General features: G+C 46.0%; 2 protein-coding genes across 3 annotated transcripts in view; both read right to left on the reverse strand.

The window, feature by feature from the left end:
- Positions 1 to 1,174: 1,174 nt before the first annotated feature.
- apool (apolipoprotein O-like) lies at positions 1,175 to 8,222 on the reverse strand. 2 transcript variants are annotated; one of them, XM_080008649.1, is made up of 12 exons: positions 8,154 to 8,222; positions 7,797 to 7,895; positions 6,318 to 6,437; positions 5,752 to 5,806; positions 4,619 to 4,717; positions 3,016 to 3,107; positions 2,811 to 2,912; positions 2,294 to 2,513; positions 2,002 to 2,079; positions 1,648 to 1,740; positions 1,465 to 1,557; positions 1,175 to 1,367 (listed from the first exon to the last, which is right to left on the reverse strand). In XM_080008649.1, the coding sequence occupies exons 1-12, from the start codon at positions 8,163 to 8,165 to the stop codon at positions 1,279 to 1,281; spliced, it is 1,152 nt and encodes a 383-aa protein (XP_079864775.1). In that variant the 5' UTR covers positions 8,166 to 8,222; the 3' UTR covers positions 1,175 to 1,278. The 2 variants fall into 2 exon arrangements, with proteins under 2 accessions (XP_079864775.1, XP_079864774.1); XM_080008648.1 differs by having other exon boundaries at positions 1,465 to 1,740.
- A 4,005-nt stretch (positions 8,223 to 12,227) lies between these two features.
- LOC307236296 (connector enhancer of kinase suppressor of ras 2) overlaps positions 12,228 to 19,688 on the reverse strand; it is a gene marked incomplete at both ends in the record, with an annotated part of 65,079 nt that continues 57,618 nt past the window's right edge. Inside the window, 11 exons of the mRNA XM_080008666.1 lie at positions 12,228 to 12,437; positions 13,008 to 13,270; positions 13,734 to 14,481; positions 15,304 to 15,404; positions 15,498 to 15,568; positions 17,065 to 17,136; positions 17,266 to 17,339; positions 18,093 to 18,265; positions 18,479 to 18,527; positions 19,162 to 19,204; positions 19,354 to 19,391. Of these exons, the coding sequence (XP_079864792.1) occupies positions 12,228 to 12,437; positions 13,008 to 13,270; positions 13,734 to 14,481; positions 15,304 to 15,404; positions 15,498 to 15,568; positions 17,065 to 17,136; positions 17,266 to 17,339; positions 18,093 to 18,265; positions 18,479 to 18,527; positions 19,162 to 19,204; positions 19,354 to 19,391 (1,842 nt within the window). The remainder of the gene's footprint in view (positions 12,438 to 13,007; positions 13,271 to 13,733; positions 14,482 to 15,303; positions 15,405 to 15,497; positions 15,569 to 17,064; positions 17,137 to 17,265; positions 17,340 to 18,092; positions 18,266 to 18,478; positions 18,528 to 19,161; positions 19,205 to 19,353; positions 19,392 to 19,688) is intronic.

The raw sequence follows: 19,688 nt of genomic DNA on the forward strand, positions 1-19,688 counted from the left end.
CATGGGGAGTGAAGTCCAGCCCGTCTGGTCCGATCCCACAGAGGAGCTACTGTAGCACAAATTGCTGAAAAAGTTAATGCTGCTATGATAGAAAGGTGTCAGAACACACAGTGCATCACAGCTTGCTAGGATTGGGGCTGCGTAGCTGCAGACGGTCAGAGTGTCCATGCTGACCCATGTCCACCGCCGAAAGCACCTAGAATGGGCAAGTGAGCATCAGAACTGGACCATGGAGCAATGTAAGAAGGTGGCCTGGTCTGATGGATCATGTTTTCTTCTTCATGTGGATGTCCGAGGTTAGGGTCCGATCAAGCATCTGTGGGATGTGCTGGAACAACAATCCATGGGGCCCCACCTCGGAACTTCCAGGACTTAAAGGATCTGCTGCTAACGTCTTGCTGCCAGTCACCACAGGACACCTTCAGAGGTCTTGTGGATCCATGTCTCCACAGGTCAGAGCTGTTTTGGTGGCACAGAGGGAGCTACACAATATTAGTGGTGGTTTTAATGTTGTGGCTGATCGGTGTATTTCTTCATAACCCATGACAGAGGAGGAGGAATTTCAATGACTGATATTTCTCCCAGTATATCACCAATGTTACGAGTCGTTGTTGAATTTTTTATGGATTATGCAATCAGGGCTTTTGGTATTTTGGTACCAAGGTGACTGGATCAACTGGCGGCTTGAAATAAAATCCTTACCTTTCAAAGTCATGGTCATTTCTTGGCCAAATAACAACACGTCGCGAAAGCTACTTCTTAAGAAGTAGCTTTCACGATCATCCCAGAGTGAACTGAATCCACAGGACAGCACTATAAGCAGTGCACATGAATTCAAGAGCACACCAATGTCATGAAAAATAAAAGTTTTACGTTGATGAGTAAAAAAACTTTTGATGTCATAGGATTGGTTGAAACAAACATTCATTCATTATTACAAGAATTTTGATCCCATCAACCAAGTGGGGAAAGTGACTACGAACTAAAAATGTATCACCGTAAGAGTGGTCCTAAAAAAAAAGCCAATTAAATGTCAAATAAGACAATTTAAGAATATTGAGGCTGACTAACACAAGTGAAGTGTAATCTCTCCAGCTCCAATCTCAACAACGTACATTTACTGGCGTTCAAAGGATGATTACTGACTCGGAAGGAATGAGAACGGAGACATGGGTAAAAGTGTTTCTTTCCGTGCTGTGCGGGGGACATTTTTATTTACAGTTTGTGATAAAAGCTTCACTATTTACAGACTGCAGGTCAATCTGAATCATTGTGTGCTCAGCTGCGCGTGCTGTACAGGTCTTCATCCTCCGGGTTCGACTGGCCAAAGTCCATGAGAGCAGGGTCTGCCTTGAAACCAGCGCCCCCTGCAGGATGAGGGTGGAAACGCACCCGGGTTTAAAACACATTCTGAAATTGACCATATTTAGAGACTGTATGTGTGACAGTTCATTTTCCTCGTACCTGCGGCGGTTTCTGTGGGGGCCTGTTCAGAGGGCGGTGGTGGCGTGCGCGTGGGGGCGGCGGTCTCAGCTGCCTCGCACGCCACGGGATCCTCTGAAGCAGGCGGGGAACATGGCTCCAGATCAGCGGAGGGGGAGCCCAGGTGCGGCGTGTTTGTGTGAGATAAAATGTGAAGCTCGGTACCTGTGGTGTTCCCTGGCGGGGCCTGTTGGGCCGAGGGCTCCTGGTCAAGCGCTTCCCCAAAAATTGGCGCCGACTCAGACTCTACATCTGTGTCTGTTTCCGGAGACATTTAATGCAAGGTCAGGGGATCTAGTCGGGAGTTGTATATTCGCTGTCCACAGAGACACCTGAGGTCGAGGAATCCAAACTATTCCCACCCACCGCATCAACAAAAATAATACAGTTCAAATATTATTATTATATATATATTATTATATATATATAATTATTATATATAGTACATTATTATAATGTATTATATTATTGTGCTGTGGAGCAGACATAAAGAGAGAGAAAGACAGATAGCTGGCGTACCCGCTGTGTGGTCCGCTGGCTTTGAGACGGGAGGTTCTTCGGGGGTCGACTCGACCGGGACAGATTCTACGGTTGCGTCTTGGCAAGAGAGGAGATAAACAGGATACAGAGTGTTTGCAGGCACATGAACCTGCGCGTGTGTGTGTGCGTGCGTGTGTGACAGTGAGATTCAGGGGGGGGGGGGGGGGTCTGTGTTGGTGGTGCAGCTGAATGAATTAACAGACAGAAAGAGCTAGAATGAACTCAGACTGGTAGGCAGACAGACACTTGTAGAGGGAGATCCAGGTCTTACTGCCTGTGGTGGGCTCAGCGGGGACCTGAGCAGGGGCCTGGGGGGGGGCCGGCTCTGTGGGCTCCTCCGTTAGAGCCAGGGACGCTGGCTCCACCACGGAGCTGCTCTCTGCGGGGGCGTCGCTCTGCGCTGGGATGTCTGTGGCAGCGCTGGAGTCATGGCACGGAGCTGCAGACTGGTCCTCCGCTGCCAGAGACTCTGGATTTGGCACTGTGTCCGACTGAGTGGTGAAGAAAAGGGGGGGGCAGATTAGTCAACATTGCTTTGATCCATTTATTATTATGAACTATCGAACTGGGTGGAAAAGCTAGGCATGGCTACACGTTAAAGTAAACAAATAAAATGTATGTAAAATCCATCAAATTGATTGAACTGGGACTTTCCCTCCATTGTCTCTATTGAACTGCTGTGTCAGTTTCACATACCAGGCGGTGACGGAAATTTTGATCAATAATTAATTAAACAATTCCTACAGTATTCCCAAAATTTGATTTATTTCCTTGATTCATCCATCTACCTGCACTGGTGGGAGAGTCAGCTCTTTGGGTTTGGAGGCAAACAGGGAGGAGACGCTGGCGCTGCTCCACTTTCCTGCAGCATACAGCTTCCGGCCGCTCACCTTGGGGTCAAGTTCAATACAGCTGCGAATGCGGCAACTAACTAGAATATTGATCAGCAAACGGGTAGCATTTGCCAAGTTGATTTTCTGCAACTCGCTTTACCTTGAGCACAGCTACTGCCTGGGCCGGGTAGCACACAGATGCACTGGCACTCATCATGCTTAGAGGCAGCACTAACCTCCTGAAACGAGAGCCTAGAGCAAAGAGGGAAGGGCGGGAAAAGGACCAGAGAGGTAAGCTCAGCGAAACATGAATAAAATCAATATGGATTAAAGCCGAAATCCTGGGCTGCTGCATTCAGGAACTTCGCACTGCAAAACACTCTCTTTAATTACTTTGAAAAAAATTAAAAAGGTTGTATGGGACCTGCGTGATAAGTGTATGAGGAAGGCTGCAATAATTTATTGATATTACTAATTGAGCTGTCATTTTATGCATTTTCATCACTGGTGCCTTTTTTTCCCCAGGACATGTGTGTCAGTAGAGGATTTTGGGGCTGCAGTGGTCCGCAGTGGTGTGATGTGCAAACCCACACCCGTGGACATGCTCTGGCATCCAGCAACCACTACCTTATGGATAAGTGTAGGAAGACAAAGGCTAAGGGAGCGCACCCTGAGAGCAAAGTAAAGCTGTGGCGGTAAGCTTTGGATCTCCGGCAGCCTCCCGCAGTTGCATGGAGGTGCCGGTCGTCTGGGGTCCCCCCTTGCCAGCAGCCCCATCTCCTCGAGAACTATGTCAGTAAGAAGCGCGGCCCCGTGACACGGCAAAAACCGTCTCTGCGCAGGTATCTTCTGATATTACCGGAGTCGTCCACCTCACAAAGCCTGGTGGCGCCGGAGTGTACAGTGACCCCTGTACAGTGTACAGACCCCTGTGCATCTGAGCAGCCCTATTGAGGGACCGCACTGCCCACCCCGACTGGGGAAGGGCCGAGAAAAGGTGGTACAAATGTTGCCCACTCAGCAACCACGCCCGGGTACGTAACCATGCCTGTCAGGCCATTTTGCCACGCGGTCGAAAAACAAAAACCATACCACTAAGAATTGCAGCATGGAACACAAGTACACTCCTGGAAATTGCCAGTGAGCTGAAGTGCTACATTGTGGATGTGGCGGCACTTAGTGAAACCAGGCTCCTTGAGGAGGGATCACTCAACAAAACAAAATGGGAGAGGGCTCCACATTATTTTGACAAGCGTGTGTGTGTGTGTGTGTGTGTGTGTGTGTGTGTGTGTGTGTGTGTGTGTGTGTGTGTGTGTGTGTGTGTGTGTGTGTGTGTGTGTCAATGATGCACTAACCCAGAGCTGCAAATCGTATCACAACATGTACAGGAACTCCTGTGACTACAATAATAACTGCCAAATTCCTGTTCTCAAATAAAATAATGAAAGGTTTTGATAAGAACTATTGGGGTCGGTGATTAAGGAATCGTAATTCTTCTGTGATTGCATAGCGTTTCCAAGCCAGAAATCAGTTCCTTTAGTGAAGTGTGTGAGTGAATACAAGATGAACAGGCACCGACAGCTCAAATGCTGTAGCTTTTGTAGGTCTGGATAATATGTCAAATGCAGTATGTATGAAATACAAACTCATAATAATGTTTTAATTGTTTGACACGTTCTTTGTTCTTATTGAATAAGACAGGGAAGTGGGAAGGGATGTGTGTAAGCGTGTGTGGGAGTTTGTGTAGTGGCTGGGGATTGTACCTTTTTGTGCCAGGATCATGCCCAGCATGCCAGCCATTGTGACGGTTCCCAGTCTGGGCAGGAAACCTGCTGGCGGGTCTTTCAAGTAATAGTATGCATCTGGGAATACAAATGACGCACGAACACATTTATCTACACAATTTTCTGACAATATTCATTTCAATATTCCTAATAAAATACAGTGGCTGCGGCTTTATTTTTTCATTCAATTAGAAAACAGGGGAAAATAAGTGAGTCTACAATAAAAACACACTGTTTTTATCTGCTTTGTTTGGAAAAAAGATCACTCTGATCTGAGCTGCAGGTTGTACCCTCCGCTGTGGAGCGCGATGCTCAGCGTAATGGTATGGTCCACTCTGGAGGTGGCTGAAATCTAATTTCCACATCTATTCTAATGTTTACGACTACAGGTAAAAAGGATATATAAATATTTCAACCCCCCCGCACACCTGTTGTTTTTACCTGTTTGGGGGTCCAAATCTTATTGGGGGGGGGGTGTCAGACCCCCCACCCCCCAAATCCCCCCTGTTATCCGAACAATGCACCCACCCACCAGCTTATTTCGACCACTCCAATATGGCGGATGCGCAGCGGACCATCGTACCCCTCCGGTAAAAATCTGTGTTCTGCGCTTATTTTGGTGAGTAACTTAAAAGCTGTGTAATAAGTAACTTATCATTTATTATTCTAAAGTCTGGTTTTGATAAAGCCCTTGACTGCTTAGATGAGTTTAAGTATTCTCATATTTTTGTTATTCTTTATAATTGTTATTATTAAAATAAAAGTAGCTTATTGAAAAACGTGTGTTGTTAGAGTTGATAGTATAAATACGTTTAAATACCCTCAGAAGACAGTTCTGACAAACATACAAATCCTCCATTAAACTTTCTACGCATCAAATTAATTCTTATAAAATGTAAACAAGTATCAACAGTAAAAGTAATTTCCTCTCATCTTTGGTAGATTTATAAACTGACTGTATCAATAGTATGAACAACCATTTTATATTTTAATGGGTGTAGAGGAGTTTGCATTGCAATATATTTTTGTAAAAGTATGAATTCCCCTGAAACTGAATTAATTAAGTAAAGTAATCAAAAAACAACATCTACAGTTAACCTTCAGGTTCTCACCTTCTCCTGCGTGGTACAAATTAATACCCCCTCTTTTCAGTGAAACACAGGCGCCCTGCATGAAAAAAAAACAAAAAAAAAAAAAAACAAAGGAAGGGGTAGGATGTTTAGGAGAGAAACTGTCTACACAACACCAAAGAGTTTCCGAGCGCATGTGACGTCAGTGCGAGGCAGGTTTTCAGTTTTCACACTGTGAAACTATCTCCAGTCAGCAACGCTACGAAATGCAAAGACCTGCCACCACATCCATCACACCTCATCTGACTTCAGAGCTTCGCTGTGTGTAGGACGGCGCTCTGCAACCACAAACAGAGAGGAAGTTCTTCCAGGAAAACAAAAATGTGCATCCTCTTCTACGTGTTGGAAATATTGTAGCGTCATTTTCAACCAACTTTTTAGTGTCATTTTTTAATATTTGCGTGAAGAGTCTCATTCATGCGTTCGTAGATTCAGTCTTTGTGTTTGTGTCAAAGTCGGTGACGTTCTTAATAAACAGCTCATTTGGTACAAGGTTCCGTCGTGAGGTCAGATCTGTGTTTTGTATTAAATCAGACGGCTGAAATGACCTGCACAGCCTGGACGAAAGGCCAAAGGCTCTCCCTCAGGTTCCCCAAACCACATTCAAGAGCTCCGGGCTTCTCTGCAACAAACTGAGTGGGCTGCGTCAACGGGGTATAAATCTGCAGCTGGTGACAGGGAGGAGAGATGTCAAGATAAATGAATAAAAATACATTTTTATAGCTGAAAATAAGCAGTATAAAACTGTCACATACGGTACGGCTCAGCAATAGAGAACTGATTTTACTGATGCAACAAGTGAATTTCCCCCCAGGGATTAAAAAAAAAAAAAAAAAAAAAGGTTATCGCATCATATTTTATTATAAAGACAATGAAAACAGAGTAAGAATGGGGATCTTGAGAAAAGACTTCAAATATCATACATGGTAAAGCTTTTTTTTGGTGTATAAATAAATAATATATATATATAATAAACTGAACAAACCACCCAGCCTATTAATCATATTAAGGGAGTGTCCAGATTATGGCTGGGTGGGATTTACAAAATATCACAATATCTTTTGGACCAATATCTTGAGAGTGATAATTTGACGATAGTTTGGGGATCACCGCTGGTATTTTCATCTGATAGTTATGGTGGACCTGAGAGCTCAATGCACTGCAACTGAAGAAAACACCTGCAAATAGATAAAACACAAATGCAAAAGGGGGCTTCACTCACTTGTGAGTCGATCCCTGCGAACAAGTCTAATTCAAAAGATTTGAATCCTTCGCCAACTTCATCACACTATAGCGGGGCCGCGCGGTGCCGTTTTCCCTGGAATGCACTTAAATGGCTTAAATAAAAACCGTGGATTGATATAAAAGTTGTTTTGTTCTATTTAATCATGGAGGAAGCAGATGGAGGATTTGAACACGGTGGTCTCGCATGGCATTACATTTACATTACATTTAGTCATTTAGCGGACGCTTTTATCCAAAGCGACTTACAATTGTTCAAACACCGACGGACGCAGCCATCAGGAGCAATTAGGGGTTAATTGTCTTGCTCAAGGACACTACAGCATGCTAGCAGGAGGAGCCTGGGATCGAACCAGCAACCTTTAGATCACTAGATCTAAAGGTTTACCGCTCAGCTCAGCTCTACCGCCTGAGCCACCATCCCCTGCCACAAATATATTGTGGCTCACTTCCGTAGTGTGGTTTTGCGTTTGTCTTTGTATTTGCAAAGCGTTTTGCTGTGCAGTTCATTCGACAAGTCTGGCTTGGCAGCGCGTTTCCTAAATGCTGCGCCGTGTTGTGCTATTGGTGAGGATGTTTTCTTGGTTTGCTTACGTTTTGTCTCTTTGAAAGTGTTTTCTTGCGTTGAAGTGCGCTGAGCTTTCACGGCCACGGCCACCGCAGATAGTCATTTGAGAAACGGTCACTCGTCAATGTTGATATTACGATACCGATATCATATGGATATTATACGGTACCGCCCAGCCCTCAGTCCAGGGGTTTCTCGCCCGGAGACGGAGCCTCACCTCCCGGACTAACAGCCCGTCTCCCCGCGGAGCCCCTCCGGCTCGGTAGACACGAATGGAAGCAACACCCAGCACCGTCGGGACGGCCACCATCGCCACCTGGGACAGTAAAGTGAAGTCTTATTGTTCGTTTTTCTTTGTTTAAAAGGATGGCAGTTATGGCATCATAACAGGTGGATGGGGCCAAGTTAGCCGAGTTGGTAGCTATTGCTAGCAGAGCTGTAGCTAAATACAGAAGTGACAGTCATTGCACGTTAACACGAAGGTCTCAAGGACTGTTTGTCATTCATAATATCGATGAAGGCTTCATTTATTCAGATTTTTTTGACAACTAGGGAGGAAATGTCAGATATTCACCTTGGCCGCCATGACAGCTCCCCCCACCCACTTGGTCTTCTTCTTCGTCGTCGTCGTCTTCTTCTTCTTCGTCTTCTTCTTCTTCTTCCGTTTTAATGGCGGCTGGCAACCAGCGTTAAGGCGCATTACCGCCATCTACTTTGTTGGAGTGTGGACCGGAATTATCTATCCCCAGAATAAATAAATAAAAACTTTTATTTCACCGAACAACTAACTTATTTCTATCAGCCCAGTTTCTTTCAAATAATGGAACAATGGAACAGACTCTCCCTCACCTGATGGAGAATATGGCTCGGTGAGGAGCCGGGGTGTTGTACACAAGCTGAGCTACCGCCACCTAGTGGTGGGACAGCGACACGGCGGGCGTTTCACATGAAACACCTGGAATTTGGAATTTATCATGGAATCATGGAATTAAGTGAATCTTGTGTCGAATTAGCAGCCATTTGTCAGCGTCCCACTCCCTCAGATTTTACACCATGGAGTTACCTCTGGTTTGAAACACAATGGTGGAGAATTACACATGGCGCCTTTTAGTTGTAAGACGGTCTGTCTAACCACTTAACCATCCCACTTCTAATAGTATGCCCACAGCTCCCACGGGAACACCATTGGGTTGTGTTTCGTTCAATATTGCTTGCACAAAATCTGGGAAAAATCCGTGTAACCAAGGCCTGTTTTTGACCAAGGCATTGACATTTTGAACTTTCTGCGCCAAAATCAGTTATTTGTCAAAAATATCTGGCTGTGGTATTCTGTAGATGGCCTTTAAATTCCTTAAATTTCCCTATAATAAATCAAACATGGCTCATAATGCAGAGGATTCAGTTTATTGAAGTCAAAGTTAAACAACTTAAGTTTACAATCTTTATTTTTTGTAATATATATTCATATATATGAAACCAAAAAAAGGCTACTTTAGGAAGAATAAATGTCATTTTCTTTCTTTTTTAATATCATCTTTAGTCAGTTTAATGTACAGAATAACAATAAGCTAATATAATCCTTGAAAAAGAGCAATATGTCCTTTTTTAATGTCGCAGTGCAACTTACATCTTACACACCTGTGCAATGTACTGTGAGGTGTACACCCCTGAAAGAACACACAGTGGAATCTCCCTTTTCGGCTTGTGTTTCCGCAGGTCTACACACACACACACACACACACACACACACACACACACACACACACACACACACACACACACACACACACACACACACACACACACACACACACACACACAAAAAGATCTGGGAGAAATAACACAGTCTGCGCCTACAGGTCTGAACTAGCACTCCTAAATCTACAGTATGTCACCTGCTCAGTGGACCAACAGCATAGATGATAAACAGAGAACTGATACTGCAGGTTGTACAGTGACACCTCTACAGCTGAGTGTGCAGGAATGCCTTCTTTCTACCTTTTTAGTCGCTCCATTGTTTGAAAGAGAGGGTTGTGAGGCACAGGAAAAGTGCTTGCATCATTTAGTTCCCAGTGGTTCTCGAAAATTAACCATACAATAAAAGAAAAAGACAAAAAAACAACAACACATGAATGATATTATCTCTTGGTGGGGGGAGGGGCGGGGGGTGATTTCATGACAGTGTGATAGAATGGAGAGGATAAAATAAAGCCTGAACCATCATTCAAATAACAGTGAAATAAGACAACAGAATAAGTTCTATGTTGCTGGCTGCAGCACACGCTACTTGGTGTGTCTCTATATTCCGACACTGGGGGTCGCTGTGGAGTCCTTGGCCTGATATTGTAGGTGAGGTGATTCACCAGGACCTCACAGACACTACAGGCCGGTCAATCAAGTTGATCTGTGACCACACAGTGTCAATCTCATGCTCAGTGGGAACATTAAAATCTGAATGTGTTCCAGAGATACCGTATTCCTGCTCTTGGAGGGTCGATCCCAAGGCCAAAGCGCGCCGACGACACGCGTCAAATATGGAAATTTGCATCGGATTAAACGCCGAGACGCGGGGATGGATGCCTGCACCGGTTCTCATACAGTGTGTGTCTTTAAACACGATCGGAGGAGGGACCACGAGTCCATCGGAGGTTATGAACACACAAAGGGAAAAAAACCTCAATCGTTAACAGTACTTTTGCATGTATCATGCGCTACAGGTCAAATTATGTTGCATTTGTGAGGCAAAAAAAAAAAAAAAAGGAACTCCGTCGGATCCACAATATTACCCTGTCCAATCAAATCAATCTCGGCCGTTTCTCATGCAGTACTTAACCGGGAGAACAAAGATGGGTCGGCCATCGTGTGAACCAGCTGGAATTGACAGTTGTTTAAATGCCGGTTGTTCTTTGCCTCGGTGTAGTTCAACTGCTATCACCCTGTGTCCACAGAGTGAGGAGGGGATACTGCAAAACCTTGGCATAGAATACATCATACTTTACATTATATCTATGACACAAAACGTAAATAGATTTATATATTCTTCTATTGTTAAATATATTTGTAGGCTGTACACAAATCTTTAGAAAATGAGAACGGCAAATGCTTTTACCTGATATTCTGAACAGCAATGGTAGAGGCCAATGAGACATAGACCCTGTGACGCAGCCAATGAGATATAGAGATATAGAAAGTGCATTCTTTGTAGTGAGTGACTGCTTTGAAAGAACTCCCTAGCTCTTGCATTCGCGGTTTTTAAGAAAAGAAATTCTTGTTTTTGCACCCACGCATATAAGTACATACCTCTCCGCCTTCCCTCCGCTACCCCTAGAAGCATATCACAGTGGTAGTGGAACGCAAACATTTTTACATCAGTATACACAGCAGTTTACAAATATACACAAGTTTCAGACGACGAGGGAGATAAAGAGTTTGGGAATAATGCAATGTGGGGAGGGACAACAAAAAAGTCCAGAAGCTAAAAGAGGGAAGGGGATTGAAGAATCAGACAGAGGAATAATTGTGAGAGAGAGAGAGAGAGAGAGAGAGAGAAACAAATAGGGACGAAAATAGTCAAGACAGAGAAAGTGACGATGCAAGCTGGATCAGAGAACCTCGATTAATTGCACTCTCTCAGAGTAGCCTCCATCTACAGATATGAGTCATCGTTATTCTTCACCGAGAACAGTTCACAGTTTGGAACGGCGGCCAGCGGGCTTCCAGCCAGCTCCATAGTTTGTCAATGCTAATTAGGGTGGTCTTTCTTCGTCCCCCAGAGGAGCGGGAGGAGGCAGAAAACCACAGCATTCCTTCTGCGGTATTAACAGTGCGCCGGCGCGGCCTCTTCTCTCACGTGCTCGCTTCCCAGTTAAAAACCAGCCCCGAAAAAAAAGGAAAAAAAAAAAAAAAAGCGGTAAAGGTCTCTAGAAATCAAACGCCATTTGCAGTGAGAGGAGAGGAGAGGGGGAAAAATGGAGAGAAAAGGGGGAGAACTGGTGGCTCTGGGTACAAAGTTCATCAGTACAAAAGTACAGTGTTGTGGTGAAAAGGACTCTCCTCTGTATTGCTGCTACATAGGTCCCCCTCCCCCTTGAAATCAACCAGAAATTGTAAAACCAAGATAATTCAATGGAACGTGTCGAAAATATTTTTTGTGTTGTTTTTTTTGTTTGTTTGTTTTTTTTTTTACATTTTGTTTGACAAGCGTTTTGAATTTATGCTGAGCTCCATAGACAAAGGAAGATTAATGCTTTCTGTTCAGACATGCAGTAGGCACCCTGTGGGGTCCTCAGGATTATCAAAAGTTCATACACGCATGTCGCATGACTGTCCCCTCTAGTATATTTACACATCTTACAACTGTGTTGCGTGAGCGTATGCGTGTGCACGTCAGTGTGTGGAGTGTGTCTGTGTGTGTGTCTGTGTGTGTGTGTGTGGGGGGGGGGTAGTTAGTTAATGTGTGCGTGCTCAGGGTAGTTACCAGGGAAAAAAGATTGAGCAAACACAAAATGATGCGTGTGCCTGTGTGCCTGTGTGTGTGCGTGTGCATGTGTGTGTGTGTGTGTGTGTGTGTGTGTGTGTGTGTGTGTGGCGTGTGTGTACTGCACGTGTTGCCTGCTGTTTATGTCCGTCCATTAAAGTCGTCTCTTGCTCACACATGAGTCTCAATGAAGGAGTGTGTGTGAGTCATGAGCGGCGCGGCCAGCGGGGAGAGCTCGTCCTGGCCGTTGGTGCCGAGGCTGAGCTGGCAGATGTCTGAGTAGAGCTCGCTGTGCCACTGCTTCCATTCTCTGAAGCTCTGCGAGCAGAGGCCCGGGTCCTCCAGCAGGGCGCAGATGACCGCCAGCTCCGACTCTTTGGCCTGGGGGAGACAGGCAGGTCAGCCGAATAATAAGGTGATAAGATGGGATGACACTTTATGTTGTCTCATCTGAATACTAGTTCTTCAGGTTTCCACAGAAGCCGGCTCAAGGGCGCGGTCGAGTAGGCCAACATCTTTTATCAAGCCCAGTGCCCATCAGCCTGACAGCGACTACTAACACTAGGCTTCAAAGCCTCCAATAACAATACAACAAATTGGTACATGAGTGCTGGTTAAGGTTGCCAACCTTGAATTGACTACCATCACCGTCTTTTGTGGTCGTAGGCCTACGTGGTAACAAGAACTGTTCTTATTTGATTTGATGGCTCCAATGACACGTTAGTCCATTTGTTTGCATTGATGATTGATAAAAGTGACCCAACATAAATTCTTTGTTCGGTTGAAGAGAAATAAATACATTTATACGAGCGACAGAGCTATGGAATATGCCTATGTACAGTTGAACTTTTTCAACAGATTATCAAATGGTTTTGTTATTACAGATTGACTGTCCTCAATTCTACTGTGCCTTGGCCCCCTGCTGGTGGTGGTGCTAAGTGGGCGCAGTACCTTCAGGGTGCTGCGCAGGGCTCGGACCCGATGCAGCCTGTCGTTGAGCAGGGGGTCCCTGGCTCTCTGGGTGAAGCAGCGTCGGAGCTCTTGCCGGCTGCAGGGCCGCGGGTCTCCCAGGGCCGTCACATTGGCCTGCTCCAGGGCCCGGTACAGCTGCTCCAGACCGTCCATGGCCTCCGGCTCGCGGACCTCAGACACCCGCCGCTCCCTCCCCTCGGACACCCTCCTCTCCCTGCCCTCACCCCTCACCTCCCACAGCTCTTAAAAAGTAAACAACAACAATAAAAGTACCAAGATTCAAGTTTAGTGCAGGTGTAGTTCAAAGAGGCGCATCGTTTTCTCGGATTTCATGCTGAATGTGGATGGAAGAAGGGTTGAAATGCAACAATATTGCCAGCATCGGCGAGCTACCCAAAACATCAAGGTCTAAAAAGCCTAATTAGACCAATTCATTCAAACAATACAGCTACAGTTACCTAGCGATTTCCTGAATTTCCTACAAGGATTAATAAAGTGTGATCTTACCTTTTTTTATCTTATATAACATTATGAGTTGAGAATTATTAACATATGATGTGTTTTAGACCGGAAATACTAATGACAACTATCAAATTGTTTGGCCATGCAGGCAGTGGGTTTTCGGATTAAATTTTTTTTTCGGATTCCATTTTTTTGTGAGTCCTCCTAGTATCCTGACTACAGCCCTGGTGTGTGAAGCCTCACCCTCGTGAAGATCAGCAGCCTGACTCTCCGCCTCCTCGTCCTCACTCCTCTCATCCATCCGAGCCGGGGTGTGCAGCACCTTGCCTGGCCGTGGGTCTCTGTTCCTGGGGAGGCTCTGGCTGCGCTGTTTGTGGGAACGCCGGTGTGCGTGTGAGTGTGTGTGAGGCCCTCGCTCCAGGGGGAAGGGCCCGTCTCGCTCCCTGTCCCTCTCTGCAGCGTGATGCCTCCGTACGGGCAGGGTGGCCTGCCTGCGCCTCTCCGGGGACATCCCTTGCCTCCCCAGGCCTCCGTAAAGCCCCATCTCCCCAGCCATGCCACCCATTCCCCCATAGCCTCCCTCGCCCTCCCCGGGTCCCGTTTGGAGGAAGTGCAGCCCCGCACTGGTCAGGGGGGTCTCAATTAAGTCCTGCCATGAGCGGCGTTCGCGGTGGGAGGAGCGGCAGCCGGAAGAGTGGGTGCTGGTGCTGCCCGTGCCCGTGCCGATGCCCATCCCGTCCCCGCGCTGGTCCTCGGCGGAAGAGTGCGAGTGCGTGGACTCACTGGAGAAGTGGCGGCCATGCTTGGGCTCCGGGAAAGGACTAGAAGAGTTGACCTGGAGAGGGAGAGGGGAGGTGGAAGAGACCATCTGTGGGGGGACGGGGGAAGTGGAGGCGCTCATTGACGGTGGGAGAGGGGATGGAGTGGAACGTAGGAGGCTCATGGAACTGAGTGAGCGAGGCAGTTGGTCATAGCTATGGAGGAGGTGGGTCTGGCAGGATATAGAGGGTGAGAGAGAGAGAGAGAGAGCGAGAGAGAGAGAGAGAGAGAGAGAGAGAGAGAGAGAGAGAGAGAGAGAGAGAGAGAGAGAGAGAGAGAGAGAGAGAGAGAGAGAGAGAGAGAGAGAGAGAGAGAGAGAGAGAGAGAGAGAGAGAGAGAGAGAGAGAGAGAGAGAGAGAGAGAGAGAGAGGCAGAGGGGGCGATCCCGGTGGAAAGTAGGTGCGGAGAGAGTGAGGAAGGTCGAGGAGAAACCATGCACCACACAAATAGGAATAGCAAGGTAGACAGTGGAGGAGTGAGTAAGAGGGGACAGACCGTAAAAGGAAGGAAGGGAGCAAGGAGAAGAAAGTAGGAGTGTAAAGAGACGAAAAAGGGCGAGATTGAAAAAGCAATGAGATGAGTAACAATGGCCGCTCGGGGCAGGAATAACATAATTGCTGATTGCACATGTTGTGTTTCTCAGTCGGAGAGCCATGATCTGAAGCAGATATTTCTCTGTGGCTGTAAATGAACGTGGTTCTTTGTCGCCACCTAGAGGCTGAGAGCATGCATCGTGGCTGTCATTGTTAAATAAAGAAGCATGAGCTTGGCTGCTTAGAGAACTAGATCATCCCACACTGAGATGTTTTATTAATGCTGAAATGTGCTCAACGCACTTCTGGAAATCATGGGGGCTTTTAGAATAAAATATTCTCTTAGAATAAACCACGGCAAGGAAAAATGTTGAGCCTAGATGCACATGAGTTTGTGTGTATGAGTGGGTGTGTATATGGGTGTTTTGCAAGCCTTTGAGCACGTTCGACATTATACTTACTGATGGTGTGCGGTGGTAGGTGTCACAGAGGGAGGAAGGTCCCTCCTGCTTGAGCGTCATGGAGCCATCCACCTCGTCCTGATCACTCTCACTCCAGTAGTCTGATGACATTGCATACAGGTGAGCTGCCAGTCAACAACACGGCGGAGGAAGGTTTGTATTACAATCACAAAATCCAAACAGATGCATCTCACCTTCATCAGGGCGTGGCACCTTGTCGTCAGGTGTGTAGCCAATAGCAGCAAGTCCAAGTCGGTTCATCCACCTATGGAAAGGAAGGAAGGCAGTAATACAAATGGAGCAGAAGAAATAAGATGGATGGTAAGACAGAGGAGAAGTATTTGGGACAAGAGGAGAAGGGAGTGGAGAGGAAGAGGGGAAGAGGAGATGAGAGGATAAGGAGAAAGAGGGGAGGAGGAGGAAGAATAGAGGAGAATAAACCAGAGGAGAGACACAGAAGAGGGTAAGAGAGATGGAGAGGAGCGAAGGAAAAGAGGTGAGGAGAGAGAGGAGAGAGAAGGAGAGGAGATGGGGGGAAAGGAGAGAGGGAGAAAAGAGGAGGGGGGAACTTTGGGAGATGGATGTACACTTGTCTTCTTAATTTTCTCTGAGCACTAAGTTGAGATGTTTTTTTGTTTTTTTTCCCAAACCATTGCATCCATTTCTCTCTCTCTCTCTCTCTCTCTCTCTCTCGCTCACTCCGGCTCCTTCCATCTCTCCACAGACAGCTGATAACGAGGTCACCACCCAGAATAGAGACGCCGCCCGAGGCGCAGGAAACGCATCATACGAGGAAGTTCATCCCACAGGAAGCCCTGTTTCAACGCTCGTCACGAGCCATTCTCGCTCACAAATGATCTGCTATTGAATTGAAAAAGGCCCCCCCCCCCAAATCTGAGCATTCATTCATATCACGTAAAAAAAAAAAAAAAAAATCAGCATGTTCAAATCCTCTAATGTTGCAGTCGTCAGTGCGTCTCTAAAACAGCGCTAAGGGGGTTGCTCTCGGCAACACCGCTCCTCCCACGCGCTGCTCGGTCATTCTCCATGAGCGTTCACATTTTAAACATGACCTCTTGCAAAAGGTCCCCTCCGAGCCAGAGTGCAACTTTCTGCAGTCAATAGCCAACCCCACACACATACGCGTACACGTTCACACCTCCACCTTCCAGCTCAGCCTCGGTGTCAAATAATAGCTTGTTAATGATTCTTCTCCAATTAACTTCCCATGTCACTGGAGTGGTGTGGCTAATTAGAGCTCATCACACCGAGCGCAGGACTCCTACTAATATAATCGTTGTTTCTTTCTCTCCCACTCACGTGCACGCTCACATGCACACACGGCTTGAGTCCCTCATTTAACTACACCAGGCAGGTTCATGCCTTATGCATAGCTGGGGTTGTTGCACTGTGTAAACTTAGTTTACTCTGCTGAAATATTCATGTCCCCGGCATCCCACTATTGTCTGCAATGACAAACATACCTACCACAAACACACACACAGACACACACACACATCCACCCATCCACACCCACCCACCCACCCACCCACCCACACACACACACACACACACACACACACACACACACACACACACACACACACACACACACACACACACACACACACACACACGCAACCAAGGACACAGACACATACCCCCATCCACACCCACCCACGCACGAACACACACACACACACACACACACACACACACACACGCACACACAGACACACACGCACACACATACCCCCTCACCTGTTCATCTCTTCGAGACAATCTGTGGCAAAGAAGAAGCTCTTGATTTTGGGATGACAGGCTTTGAAGGCACTGCAGTCAATCAGAAAGACAGAGGACTGATTAACGTGTATGTGCATGTATGTATGTATATATGGTTGTGTGTGAGAATATGCAAATGTGCTTGATTAGTAATTTGAGCGTCATGTGAGGGACACTCACAATTTCCGTCTGCACTCAATGGCTCGGTCTATTCTGAACTCTGGGAGGCTGATGAAACCCTCGGCTTTTTCGTCCTGGGGGAAGAAACCGGGATCATTGTGAAATCATCTCCATGAAGAAAAGCCATTGTGTGTGTCTACATGCACATTAACGGCTCCTGGATTATTTAAGATACAAGGTTGTTCACTTCAAAGACCTTGGCCTGCTAAAATAGTAATATTATCCTTATAACAGTTATCACTACTATATATATATATATGTATATAAACAGTATTTTACTTTTGCATATCTGCCATCTGCCCATATTGGACATGTTTACATAGTCAGTAGCCAGTGCTACTTCTGTTTGAAGTGTACACTATTGTATACTACTATACACTATTGTATTACATTTCAATTATTTAATTATTTTTTAAGTCAATTATTTTGACTTGCACTGTTCTGCCACACCTGAATTTCCCGCTGGGTATAATTAACGTGTTATTGTAACTTATCAAATATTATATTTGAAAACATTTCCTTATTTGGAGTTGGCCATTGATATATTTGCAAGTTTCTGTTTCATTGGTAATTTGTCAAATATCAAATATTCTGTTACTTCGTTCATCTTCAGACACTTCAGGCAATCCAAGGTTCCTACAGAATATAGGTTAAGGCCAAGGTCATGTAGCTTCCAGCCACAAGGTTCATAGGCTGAATTTGGAGACGAAGAGAATACAGTGAACTAAATATAGAAGGACTGAGCACGATTTGTACTCATCTAGGATCACTGTATTTGTACTGCCGTTGAATCTGAATAATTTGTGTAGATGTACTCGATGTCTTACATTCTGGTTGGTGTACCAGTACAGGCAGGACTCCTTGAGGATGAACCAGTACTTCCTCCACTTCTGGGTGAAGTAGCCTTTGGCGTCCTTCTTCTTCCACAGCCAGCCCTCGCAGTCGCCGTGGCCCAGGTCCTTACAGGAGATTCTCCTTCGACTCGCGCTGGTCAGCGAACCTGAAGAGAGGTAATTTTTAAGGATAGGAATGCCGGTAAACTAACTGACGTCACTCTCTGCACCCTCCATTCAATTCTATTTCAAAGCCTTTCCCACACCGCCACTGTCGACCATGAAATGAGCACAGATGGGACAGTGAGTCATTTGTTAAACTTAAAAGGATCCTATAAGACAGAGGTTGGAGTAGAGCAGAATAAAAACAGAACGTCTACCTTTACTTCTCTTTTTGGTTTTCGTTCTTAGGGAGGTATAATGGAAAGACTGGAAGAAAGAGAGAGAGAGAGACAGAAGACGTTAGATGGGAGTGGCGGACGTAATCGGGAGGAGGAGGACACGCTGAGGCGTCGAGGCCTTCCTCTCCCCTCGCGCTCGGTGCAAACCTGTGTGGCTCGCCCTGCTTGTGACCGACAGACGGCGGACGGGATTACAGGCCCGGAGAGAAAAGTAATACTTAAATGTCCACAATCCTAGAATAATCCACAACCCCCGCACAAAGGATTCATCATTTGTCTGATGGTTGCCAGCCGCAGACTTTAACACGCTCTTGGCGGGGTGTTGTTTGAGATAGCCGGTGCCGGGGCGTTTTGGGTATTAGAGTGGAGAACGTGAGAATCTCAGGACAGCGAAAGCTTTTCGGGGGCATCAAGGGGCTTATCATGTCAGATCTTAACAATAACAGGCATTTTCTGATTGTTTCTGAGAATGCGCGATGTAGTGATCCACATGGCCAATCCCTCATTTGGAGAGGTGGATATGATGTTATTATATATCATAATACAAGGTTTCATTTTAGAACTGTAAGGACGGGAAGATGTGGACCCCCTGTAGGGTTTTTATCATTATTAGCCGCAAATTTTTCCATGGTGTGTAGGTGGATGCGTAGGTGTGTTCCTACCTTCCTCATTGAGGCGGCTCCAGAGCTGCCTGACCCCGAGTACCTGAGGGGAGAGGAGGGGGTGTAAGCGCCAATGAACCGTACAACTCCTTGAATCAATCACACAACCACACACACAACCACACCACACACACACACACACACACACACACACACACACACACACACACACACACACACACACTAACTCACCTATCAGTTGTATCTGCCCGCAGTGTGTCTGCACCACGCTAATGAAAGGAGAAAAAAAGAGGAGTCCATTATAGCCCCAGTAAATTTCTATAAATTATCTTATCTAGCAATTCCTCATATTACAAAGATGGTGAAAGACACACACATACAGGTACAAACACAACCCCCTTGATATGCACCGTCTTCCATTGTAGATAATAATATAATATATACGTATATATAAATATATAATAATGATGGTGTCTTGTTGATGTGCAGTATGATATGCTTCTTTGTTTTCATTGGCAACAAGTGAAACATGACTTAAGACCCAAGCATCTGTGAAAACAATATCA

This window comes from Zeus faber (assembly GCF_960531495.2).
Source record: "Zeus faber genome assembly, chromosome: 10".
NCBI lineage: Eukaryota > Metazoa > Chordata > Actinopteri > Zeiformes > Zeidae > Zeus > Zeus faber.

Bases quoted from the DNA above. Each gene is read 5' to 3' on its own strand.
- apool (XM_080008648.1), bottom strand. The intron at 4,718-5,751 runs GTGAGAACCTGA...TTGTATTCCCAG, and splicing joins TTTGTACCACGCAGGAGAAG to ATGCATACTATTACTTGAAA. The intron at 2,080-2,293 runs GTAAGACCTGGA...TCTCTTGCCAAG, and splicing joins CGCTGAGCCCACCACAGGCA to ACGCAACCGTAGAATCTGTC.